Genomic DNA, 12,937 nt, shown 5'->3' with positions numbered 1-12,937 from the left:
AAATATTTCCCAAATATTAAAATATGTTAAATATTTCCCAAATATATTAAAATATGTTAAATATTTCCCAAATATATTAAATATGTTAAATATTTCCCAAATATATCAAAATATGTTAAATATTTCAAAAATATTAAAATATTTTAAATAATTTTTAATTATTTAATTTAATATTTTAATTATATATATTTTAAAAATATTTTAAATATTTTTTAAATTATTTAATTTTAAAAATTAAAAAAATAATTTATTTTTAAAAAAATAGTTTTTTTTTTAAATTGTCAGGATGATGTGACATCCTACTGTGTGATGTGGCTTGCCAATGACGTGTCCGTTGACATAGCGTAAGACTCTTCGGGTGATGATGTGGCACTACATAATCGGTCAAAACTTACGTGTCACCTTTGACTGTACACATATGTAGTTAACCAGTCAAAGTTAGGTATTTGTGAAAATAAGTTAAAAAGTTGGTTATATGTGTTATTATGTTAAAAAAATTGGGTAATATCCTAAAATTGCCTTGACTTAATTGAAAATTCTAAAATATTTATACAACATTTATTCTAACGTTTAAAAATAAATAAACAAGCTTTTTTAATTCTCTATATAAGACTTAGATGTCCTTCCTCTTGAAAATAGGAAATAGTTTGAATTTAAATCAACATCCTTTGTTTATAGAATCTAAATTTAGTGATCTAGAATAAGATCGTTGTACAACCATCTAGATATATGAGGGAGAGACAATATGCAACCACCATAGATTGTCTTCAAGTTATTGCTCCTTTTTGTCAGCCTTATCTTTGGTTCCATTCCCAATACTTATGAAGAGGCGTCTAAGGATCCTAGGAGGAGAGCTGCTATAGAAGAGGAGATGAGTGTTAAGTACCATAACAACACATTGAGTTAACATCACTTGCTTCTCAAAAGAAACCCATGGGATGTAAATGGGTGTTTACTTTAAAACACAATCAAGATGGTTCTATTGCTCGATAAAAAGCTAGCTTCCCTTTTCGTATGAATCATTCAGTCAATCATGTGTCGATCGCATGTGTATGTTGCCAGAAATTCCTTTTGGAGACTTATAAGCTACAAGACATTCTCAATGTGCATAATTAGTAACTTAAGTGTTTGTTATTATCAAAATTATCTCAATGCAAATCTTGAACCCAACAAATGTCAATGTTGGTGCTCAGTGTCTTTGGTCGAAGAATGAGTAGGCTCATCATGAAATAATGATCCCACATATGCTTCCATGAGGGCAATTATATGGTATCAACACCATTGCCCATATACTATAAGACGTACTGATATTGTCAAGTGAGTTGAAACTATCAATGGCGAGTTCTAGGCATACATTCAATTGTTTAACATTGTATGTTTACAATTTAAAACATTTGATAAAATTTTGGCAACATCTCCCTACCTCTACTTGGTATACCAATAAAGTTCATTGACATGTACTCTCTACTCTTTATCACCAAAGCACATGCATACAAGTCAACAAAGTGTACAACATAATAGAGAGGAAATCGAGGATATGCTACCAAAATGCAGAGACAACTATCTTCATAATGTCAACAATGTTAAACAATACTTGTGAGTATCAAACTATCCAATAGGACAATTCAAAAGTTTGTACGAGTATGTTCAGTATTTTTTCTTAAATTTGAATTCAAAAAGTCCAAGCAGTGTACAAAAAACTGAGATATATGTCACAAACTCTTGAATGGTAGTCAGCTTCCATCTTTATAATTAAGATCAATAGCACAGAGAAAAATCTCTCACAAAGATTGATTAGACTACAAAAAATGCATGATCCCTACCCTTCTCGATTTAAGGTCAAGAGCAATCAACTCTATTACTTGTAACTAAACAAACTCTCTAACCCTCCCAACACTACAATAAGATTAAGTTGAAGCTTGACCAAGTATTCTACTATTCATGTATATATTACATTATTAATAAATGGAACTTCATACTTTTATTTAAAGTTATCCTCCTTACAACAATATTTTTCTTCAAACTATGCTCATGTTCTGTTTACATTATGTTCATATTATTCTAGTATTTTTTTCATATTATGTTCATATGTGTCATATTATGCTCTTTTATGCTTCTATTGTGTTTATATTATACTCATATAAGATTCATAAATGTGATGTGAACAAAACATGGACCTAATATGAATCCTATATGAGTATAATATAAACACAATAGAAGCATAAATTTAGTTTATGCTATAAGATAGTCACCATTCCATTCCACTCCCAATTATAGCCAATTTACCAACTTCTATTCAAACATTCATTCTAATGTAAACATTAAAGACATATTTCAAGCAAAAAAAATCCTCATTTCAAGCACACCCCCTCAGGTTTCCTCCTTTCCTATCCTCTCCCCCTAGGACCCCCTTCCTCTTTAGTCCCCCATACCTACCCTCTACCCTTGGGTCTTCCCCTTCCCCTCTCCTATCCCCTTGGGATATCTTCCTCCAACATGCCCAAACCAAAACGTACACAAACCCCATCACATGATTAAACAACAATAATAATGAAAATTGAATTTACTTAAAGATAAGGTCTCTTTCTTGGTGCAGCATTTTTCTACCAAAAATATATTTCCGAGGAAGGAACCCCTTTTCCCAGACAACCTTTTTCATTGAAAAACTACTTCCACTAAAAGAAAGTTTCTCCACTATGGGTCTTGCCACATTTCTGCTAGAAAAAAATTTCCTTCCACAGATAAAAGAATCTCTTCCACCAAGATTATATTTCACCAGGAGAGAAATTTTTTCTTGGAAAGTCTATTTGTGAATTTATTTTTTGCTGATAGAATTGTTTTTATATAGTAAATGGGTTCTTTTTCTACAAGTGGTAGGTAGATTTGCCTCTTAATAGGTTGATAATATAATAACAAGAATAATAATTGAATATTCTTGTTGAATTTCTAAAAAAGAGAAATACTTCACTAACTTGTTGTAATTTTAATTTGAGTACAACAAGCCTCTATTTATAATAGAGGAAAATACTAGGATCCAATTACAATTAACCTACCTTTGTCCCAGTTAAACTCAAAGTTAAAAAACTAAAAGATAAGTCCTAGAATAATTGAACAACTAAACATAAATAGAAGAGTAACATAACTGAAACACCTTTAACTGGGTCTCTTTTGTGAGACCTCCTCCTGTGAGACTCCTATAATACTCCACCATATTAATTCTAGCACATTGAGGCTTCTTGTTGTGAGAGTCATGTAAGACTCTTCCATAACTGCTCTTTAAGACTCCTCAATTTGGAGTTTATAACTTTAGCTTGCAATGAAATGGATTTTTGGTCTTCAATCTTCGTTGGCTAAACATTTTTAATAGATGTAAAGTCTTCATCTTTTATTCTCTCATTTTCTTGAATATTTTGGTCATATAAAAATTACCACAACATGTGGAACAAAGTACATCTTTCTTGTACTTCTTCTTCTTCCCCTCAAGTTGGGGATAAAAAGGACATAGAGAACCATCTTGGACAAAATACAATATAGGAGAAGAAATTCACTCCTAGGCGTATGACAAAGCTCCATACACTAGTCAAAATGGTCATAGTCTAAAACACACTTCACTCAATTTTAAAGGCAGAAAAATGGCCCAACTTTAGAGCACAACAAAGAGACTACTCACTTTTTAAGGATAGCTCAAACACAAATCACATCTTTGGTAAAAATAAAAAACTTGACTCGAGTTGGATGGTGGGCACACTCCTATACTTTTTTAGTAGTGGGTTGTTGAATTTATGGAAAAGATAAATACTTCATTGACTTCATTGTAATCAGAGTACATGAACCTCTATTTATAATAGAGGAAGGTAGTAGAGTCCAATTACAATTAAACTACCTTTGTCCCAATTATACCCAAACTCTAACACTTAAAGAGAAGTCTTAGCATAATTAAATAACCCAATATAAATAGAAGATTAACATGACTAAAACACCTTTAAACTAAAACTCCTCTATGAGACCTGCTTCCATAATAATTGTGGCTATGTTAGACTTCTTATTGTGTAAGACTTCTTATGCCACCTCACGTGATCATGTTGGGTCCCATATCTTATGGGCTTGGGCCCATCTTCCAACACTCTTGGATATGTGGGTCTTCCTTGGTCGTGTGGGCTTGGACCCATCTTCCAACACTCCCCCTCAAGCTGGGGGTGAGAGAACATCATGAATTCTCAGGTTGCTGCAAATGATGTACAAGATCTTCTCGTATAAAATGGTAGTCCTCCATATCTTCCAACATGGGTCTAGGTATTGCTCTGATGTGATGAAAACTTAAGATGATAAACTATAGAAATACTAGAGGAAAACAACTTTTTAAATGGAATGAGGCGACTATGCAACAGTCATACTTCCAAATGAATCTAGAATGTGACCTTCTACAAAAAACTAAAGGAGAATATAATGGTAGATCTAAATAAATTTGACGAAGTATAACTTTTTTTGGGTGAACACAATTTTTCGGTGTTGACGATATGAAAGATACACAACTTAGTAACAAAAATGCAAAATTTAAAAACAACATTGAAGCAGAATATTTCATACCTTGAACTAGCACATCATAGAGTCACTAAATCTGACAAAAAATATCTTATCAAAACAAAATTTTGGTTAAAATACTAGGATTCTAGGAGAAAAGGAAGCTCAATTCACATCAATGCATGGAGAGATAATAAGAGAGAAATTGGACAAAGGAGAAATTTTTGGTCAATTTGATGTTTAATACTTCTGGTATCGATATCTCCAAATACATAGCTCAAAATCACAAATATTTTATTATTCAAGAAACTACACTCAAAGAGCTTTAATTTGATACCCAATTTGACATTAAAAGCTTAGTTCTTGAATCTTTTATGACCACTTGATTTACTTTGTTTTGTAGCATGAGCCTTAACCACTCCAATGAGAATACCTCCTTACGTATAGATCATATTAACATAAAATTTACTCCTTATGAAACTATACTTAAATAAATTTTAATCAAATATAATATTCCTTTATGAAATATACTTCTTTTGAGAGAGAATCTGATAGATTTTGGACTCTACAATCTATCCGAATTGAGTATACTTTCTTCTTTGGCAAGAATGACCCATGACCCTTTTGAAATTGATCACCCTCTAGAAAAGTTAGATTGAGAATTGGTTTGATAGGTTACAAAAGTAAACTTATAAGTAATTCCTTTGACATATAACTTTTCATATAAAGTCTCATTCTTGATGGCATAAAATGACTTAAAAATTGAAGCTTTCTACTACTGCTCGAACCTCTCTTGCCACTTAACTTTTGCTACTTCAAATATCTATTTCTCTTTGTGAAAAAATATGATTGTCAAAATTCATTTTGATTTTTAAAGTAGACTCAAAGATCAATATATAATTTGTAATATAAAAACTTCATTATGAAGGTGAGACTGTTAAGGAAAAAACAGGTAATGAAATAGGAAAGGAAGAAAAAACGTAGAATAAAAACTTACACTAGTAGAGATGATAAATCAGAAAAAAGGATCACATGATCTTTGTGGGGTGACCAAGTCAACTCACAAGACCCGCTCTTATTTCATGTCGAATTTCTGAAAAATTGAAGTACTTTACTAACTTTTTGTAGTTTGAGTACAATGAACCTCTATTTATAGTAGAGGAAACAAATAGAATCCAATTACAATTAAACTACCCTTGTCCCAATTACACCCAAATTTAAACACTAAATAATAAGTCCTAGAATAATTGAGAAAGTAAATATAAATAGAAGACTAACATAACTAAAACACTTTTAACTGAGACTCTTCTGTGAGACTCCTATAAGACTTCACCATATTAATTCTGGCTCTATGAGTCATCCATTTTTGAGAGTACAAAAAATTGATGCGCAAGATGTAATAACTCTTCTTGTTCTTCCCCTAATAAGTATAAAAAAAAGACCCTACTAGTCTCTCTAGCTCCCCTTATATGATAATATTTTGGATTATATCATATCTCAATTGTAATCTTACGTATATGATTTAAAAATAACAAGGCTCAAGGGACTATGTAGTTGAATGAAAATTTTCATTGGAACTCAAATAATCGATGCAATACCCTCAACTTTGTTGGATTTAGGATCCCATGATGAAGAACGTGTTTTGATCAGTCAAGGGAAGATGAGAGGCTAAAGGAAAGAAATAAGAGAAGGAAGAAGAGAGAAGGGAGAAGAGAGAAGGGAGAAGAGAGATATGAGAAAAAGAGTGAGCGACAACTAGAGAGTTTGAGAAGGGGGAAAATTATGGTTTTTAAGAGATACTCACGTGTGTATGGGTGGAATGGGTAGTAAATAAGGAGAACTTTCATGGAGATGGCATCAAGGTATAATTATGCAAGTTGGTGTATGCTCACTTATTTTTTTTTTCCTTTTGAAGCAGGTAGCCCTAAGGGCATCGTAGTCATTGTATATACCTTCACAAAACTATAAATATAGCCTTAAGGCACGGGGTAGAGCATTCAAGCCTCTTTCTCTTGGCTCAAATTCATCCATACACCTCTCTTGTTTTTTCTCTTCTGTCTCTCCCTTGGTTTCTTCTCTCCTATCTCCCAAGAGCTAGAATTCCTCTCTTCACTCTTTTCCTTGAGATCTCTTGTGTTTATGTCTTATCCCTAGAAATCAACATCGTATCAGAGCGGGTAAAGATTTGAGATGGAAAAGGAGAATAATATGGAGAAGAAAAGGAGGAAGAAGAAGAAGAAGAAAAAGAAAAGGAAAAATAAAAAAGAGGAGTTTCTCTTTTTTTCTTAAGTCTTTCTTCCCAATTCCTATTTTCATTAGATGTTTTATTTTCATAACATATGTTTTCTATAGAAAATTATACACCTTTGGAAATATCTTTGATTCTAGTTTCTAACTCAAAAAGAATAGTTGAAATCAGACTTTTCTAGAAAAATAAATCGACATCTAAAGCAACAAAGCTCAAGCAACAAAGCTCAAGCAGCAGAAAAGTTTCATGTAGCAGCAGAAAATCTCAGTTTCCTGAACGAATTGTACCAATATGAATGAGAATTTATATTCAAAATTATATCTCAAAATAAATTTATGTGGTCCTACTTTATATCCCAATAAATGTTTTCTCAATCTGATCTTTCTAGAGAGAGATATCCACATTGGAAGAATCAAAGGTCATGCCGGTAACATGTTGCATGTGAAAATCTGAATCAAAGCAAAATTTTTTGCTTCACTTTTTGAGCAGCTAATGTTGGTTGAGTTTCCTATTTGTTTTCAAAATCTAGTCAAGGTTTTCCGAACTTGAGTATCTTTCATTCCTTAAAAGTGTCATTTTCTTGATCTCATATTAATTTAGTTTCCTTAAGAGAAAAAGTCCTTCCAATTATGAGTTTAGTTTCCTTTTTTTGACAAATTCCAAAATTTTGTATTAGAAAGTCTTGTTTGTTCATTTTAAATTCTAAATCTTAGTTTTCTAAAACCTCTTTTATTTCAAAATTTATCTCTTGAATATTTTTCTTGCAAATTAGTCATGTTGTGTTAAAAAGTAATTGTCTTAGTTGAGAAGTATATTTTTAGAAAGTTTCCATTACTATGTTCCATATAAAAAAATTCCTATTGAAGATATTTTTTAAGTTTCCTTAATAATAAAGCCCATAAACTAATTAGTTTTTTACCTCCCTCTTGAGTAAAACCTGCTCACTTTTTATCCATCTATTGGTTTGACAATGACTCCTTCTTACTTGGAAGTGTGAAGAGTTGCATTGTGTGCCTCCTTTCTTTTGAAGTATAAGAGTTGCTATATTTTTTTTTGTTCACACCCTTAATTCCTCAAAGTACTTCTGTCAATTTATTTTTATTAAAATCACTTCAGAGCAATGCATATAGACCCACTACCTAAAAAGTATAGAAGTGTGTCCAACATCCAGCTTGAGTCAAGTCTTTTTATTCTTCACCCAAGAGGTGTTTTTTTGTTTGAACTATACGTAGAAAGTGAGTAGTCTCTATGTTGAGCCCTAAAGTTGGGCTATTTTTCTGTCATTGAAATTGAGTGAAGTATGTTTCAGACTATGAACGTTTTAACTAGTGTATGAAGCTTTGTCGTATGGCTAGAAAAGATTTTTCTTCTCTCACCATTAAATTGTGCAAGTTAGGTCTCTTAATAAGGAACAAAGAGATCCCCAACTTGAGGGGGAGAAGTAGAAGAAGAAGTACAAGAAAGAGGTAACCAATGATGAAGAATTCCACATGTTGTGGTAATCAAGTTTTTTGTGGCTAGAATATCCAAGTAAGGGGGAGATAAGATGAGAACAAGATGAAGACTATGAGCAAGATGTGAACAAGAACAAGATGAGTCAAATCAAGGCATTCAAAATTTCTTATTCAAGCACAAAAGTTCCTTGACCAAGATTATTTGCAAGTGGAGTTGCAAACACCAACTTGAGGGGGAGTGTTAAGAGACACCCACGTGTGTAGGGGTGGCATGGCTAGTAAATAAGGAGAACCTTCATAGAAATGGCATGGAGATATAATTATGTAAGTTGGAGTATGTTCTCTTATGTCTTTTTCCTTTTGAAGCATGTAGCCTTAAGGACATTGTAGTCATTGTAAACATCTTCACACAACTATAAATATAGCCTCAAGGTATGGGGTAGAGCATTCAGGCCTCTTCCTCTTGGTTCAAATTCGTCCATACACCTCTGTCTCTTTACCTCTTCCTTCACTCCCTTGGTTTCTTCTCTCCTCTATCCCAAGAGCTAGAATTACTCTCTTCTCTCCTTCCCTTGAGATCTCTTGTTTTTATGTTTTGCCCCTAGAGATCAAGGTTTGAGTCACGTCTTTAATCCTCCCCTTCAACATGTATTTATAATATTGAACATCTTACAAATTACATCAATTCCCTTTAGCCTAAGAAGGGAGGAAAGAGACAAAAATAAAAACATTTTACATCCTTGCCACTATACTCAGGTTACATATTTCAACAAACTTTAACATTGCACGAATAGGATAGAAAATAACCCCATACACATTAATCAACAATGACAAGCCACACACAGTATCAATATTTCAAAAGAGAGAGAGAGCAATTGTACAAAGCTACCTTTTGAAAATCATTAGTTCAAAGTTTGGGGCGAAAATCTTTTAAATGGAGAGAGTTCTATTGATCCAGGAGGCTTTTCAAGAGGGGCATGAATAGAGATTCTAAATTTAAATTTTAATCGCATGGAGTGCTAAAATAAAGTATGAGACAAGTAATATAAAGCACATATCATAAGGAGACAATGATTTTTTAAACTTGATGTTCCCCTAATGGTATTCACTGCCTAAGAACCCTTGCTCAAGAAAGTTCTTGTTATATGGTCTATTAGTTGAAAATAGTAAAAAGATTAAAGGCTCTATTTAAGCCAAGTATAATCCCCAATTAGACAAATTGATCTCTCCCCAAGAGATTCAATACAAACTAGATTGTGTCTCTAGTTAGCACTCCCTCTGTAAATTTCAAGCTCTAGAATGCCAACTGTTCTAGCTTTAAGGTACTAGGGAACCTCTGAGAAGGAAAGTTAAAACACAAAAAATAAACTTACAACTTGCAACTTTCTTTTGGAGAGATATCATTTCTCCAAGAGAAATTCAAGCCTTCAAATCTTTGAGCACGACAACTGAAATGTATAAGATCTTAATGGAATTTTGAATGTAAAGGGAGCAAAGAGAAAATAGAAGGTTCAGGCCAATATGGGGTTTTTTTCTTCAAAAGGGTAAAATCAGAATATGAAGCTCAAAAATATTTTTCTAGAGGTTTGGTATGGCAATATGAATTCAACTTTTTTTCCTTTGCAAGTTTGGGGACCTATTTATTAATTTCTTGGCCATTCTAACATTTTTTGCCCATTACCAAAAAGTGTTGATCGATCAACCATGTATAAGTTATAATTTTTAGATTCCCCTAAAACTATTGATCTATCAGGACAACAATCAATGAGTTTTTAACCTTTAAGAAAATTCATTGATCGCCAATCCAATGTGATTAATCGATAATGCTTTACAGAACTGGTCATATGGAATTTGGTATGATTGATCATGCAATAGGGGATGATCGATCATGTTTTATAACATCTTCAGGGTAGTATTTTGTATGATCAATCATGTTTGATAAGTTATGTCAAACTGCATTTAGGATGATCAATCAAGCCCATGTAGGTTGATCGATCATGCAAGAGTACTATTTTGATGTTTAAGTATGATATAGGCTATTTTAAGGGATTTACCTTTGTAAAAAAAATATTTGTATTCAGTTAAAACATGGTTTTAAAATATTGCATGCCCTAAAGCTCCATAACATAATTTTGCTTAAGAATCTGAGTTTAGTTGGTTATCTACTTTTATAGATAGAGTTCTTGAGACTTTTTATTGGACTTTAACTCTAGGTCTTCAAGTCTTGAGTTGTGTAAATTCTTCTTCAAAGTAACAATCTTCAACGTGTTTGTGTTTCAGGTTTTGACTTCATACTCATGGGTATTCAAATGTTGATACAGTATTCAAATCCTTAGAAATTCCCTTAGCTCCCTATCTATTTGACATTCCAATTCCGGTTAACAAGGATTCAAATGTTGAATAGTTTCTTTGTTTTGGCCATTCGGATGCTTCTCCAATATTCAAATAGATGAATTTTTTGAAACTTTTTATTTCTCTGTCATTCAAATGCCACTGAATTGGCATTCAAGTGTTCATAAAAAATTCATACTAGAAAGTATTTTTTTTAACTCTTACATTCGAATGCTAAGTTACTTTGAGCCACAAAATTAAAAAATGTGTAAAATTCAACTTAAGACATGATATCCATGTAATTTTGTAACGTGGTAAACCCACCTTGCATTGTTCTTCATTTCATATGAATACATCTAATTTGAGGTTAAAAGTTTAAATTGAGCCAACCAAATGAACTATGTGTGCACATTATGTTCGATATGAACTTAGGTAATTGTCTAAAAAAAAGGCTATTTAATAATATTTTTAAAGCCGGGTCTCCAAACGTGCACCTAATGCCTATGATTTATACCCCAACTAAGTGGTTTGTTTCATTATTAATTAATATCATACACATGTGACATAGCACCCACTTAATCCTACAAATTGAAATCTTGCTTCTTGAAGAAAGTGGGATATTAATTAATATCATACGTGTGACATAGCACCCATTTAATAATAGCTTATGTGTACGACTGGGATGATAATTGAGATACCGGTCAATTTCCGATATCGGCTAAACCAAAAGAAACTGGTTCACCAGCACATCGAGCCCAATTTAGTTGCAGTGAGAGAAGCCGAACGGCACCTTATTTCATCTTTCATTGAAATTCTTTTTGTCGTGCACGCTATCTCCTCAACAGAATGAGAACCCCGCCCGACGCAAAATCCGGGCTCCATCCTATCTCTGATGGAGTCAGTCTTCAAGGATAATTTCGGAGCTCGTATTCATTCAGTTTCGAAACAACTCTGTCGTTCCAAGAATTTATCCAACTTGTTTCTATCACGTATTTCATACGAAAATGAAAAGAAAACTCCGACGAGTTTTTATATACGAACAAACAAAAGAATCTAGTAATACTATCACCCAGAAGATATGAAATATACAGAGACGGTCATAGAATTGATCTAATGATCAGAAAAAAAAAAGAAGAAAGTAATCGGCAGGAAGAGATGCGGAGAGCTAATTAACGTTTCTGGGTCTTCTTCTGATACTTGTCTTTGATCCAATGGAAACCCGTAACAGTCCCGTCCTTGACCTTCCTCATCCCAGTGGCAGCGACCGCCTTCGTCTTGTCGAAGCCTTCACCAACCTTCTTCCCGTACTTGTCTTTCGTGGATTGCTTCTTTTCCGGAAGCGGGTCTGAGTTGCCATAGTCCCACTGATCCGCCCATGAAGTCTCGTAAGAGCTGTTCCCGTTCATATTTCTTCTCTCACAGAAAACCCAGAAGATGGAAAGCAAGAAAACCCAAAAGATGAAAAGCAAGAAAACCAGACGGCAATGAAATGAAGACGGCAAGAAAACCAGACATAAATTTATAGAGGATTAAGTCGGTGAAAGGAGGACACCCTTGGTTTCAAATCGGAAACACGTGAGGATGCCAATCTCTGTTTCCATCAGTAGACTCCGGAAGTTCAAAGACGAAGTTAACCCTGCAGTTTTTCTCAAATAAAAAGATTCTATCTTATTTTAGATTTGGCACCGCGTAGTCAGGGAGACGAAAGGGGTATTTTAGGAGTATTTGTGGTCAAAAGATTGAGTCGGAGAAATCTTCGGAGAAGATGGGCGTTTGGGTCTTCGCCTTCTGGAAGCATCTTTAGATATTTCACAGATGTCACGCCTCTTGAATGTTGAGTACCGCATTTACCCCTCTCATATCACCTGAATGAAGAAAATATAGCAATTGTTTTTGCTGGAGCTATAAGGGTGAATTCGGAAACGAAATTCCAAGATTCTATCTTGAAATATTCCTGAGATGTCGCCGCATTTGACTCCGTCAACAACTGTTTACGAAGACCAGTTGGGCTGATATTCTATTTCTACAGTCTTTTAAAGCAGGCTTTCGCCGTTACTCTTTTATAAAATTTGCCCAGATATCTTCTCTCTCTCTCTCTCTCTCTCTCTCTCTCTCTCTCTCTCATGGAACAAATTATGGATGACAATAAAATTTATTAAAATTTATACAATATTACAAGTATTATTTTTCATTAAAAGTTGAAATGGTCTTCCAAAGGTAGCAATGGATAGCCAATAATATCATTAATAGTATTAATATAATTTATATTTTTATATTAAATTAAAATGATCAATTATTAACTAAGCTTACTAAGAATTAAATTCCTAATGAACAAAACTCTTAAAATTTTAAATCAGAATTCAATTCTCACTTATTGACTACT

The 12,937-nt window shown here is 33.2% G+C and overlaps 1 protein-coding gene across 1 annotated transcript; it reads right to left on the bottom strand.

The window, feature by feature from the left end:
* Window positions 1-11,608: 11,608 nt before the first annotated feature.
* On the bottom strand, window positions 11,609-12,012 carry LOC137940068 (uncharacterized). Its single transcript, XM_068784987.1, has one exon. The coding sequence runs from the start codon at window positions 11,958-11,960 to the stop codon at window positions 11,724-11,726; it is 237 nt and encodes a 78-aa protein (XP_068641088.1). The 5' UTR covers window positions 11,961-12,012; the 3' UTR covers window positions 11,609-11,723.
* Between the last annotated feature and the right edge of the window lie 925 nt (window positions 12,013-12,937).

Source organism: Aristolochia californica, unplaced genomic scaffold (genome assembly GCF_029961685.1).
Source record: "Aristolochia californica isolate CCGP_79_NKW_82.1479 unplaced genomic scaffold, dmAriCali1.0.hap1 SCAF_9, whole genome shotgun sequence".
Classification (NCBI taxonomy): Eukaryota; Viridiplantae; Streptophyta; class Magnoliopsida; order Piperales; family Aristolochiaceae; genus Aristolochia; species Aristolochia californica.
This window is presented reverse-complemented; position numbering and strand designations above follow the sequence as displayed.

Bases quoted from the DNA above. Each gene is read 5' to 3' on its own strand.
- LOC137940068 (XM_068784987.1), bottom strand. From the start codon at position 11,960: ATGAACGGGAACAGCTCTTACGAGACTTCATGGGCGGATCAGTGGGAC.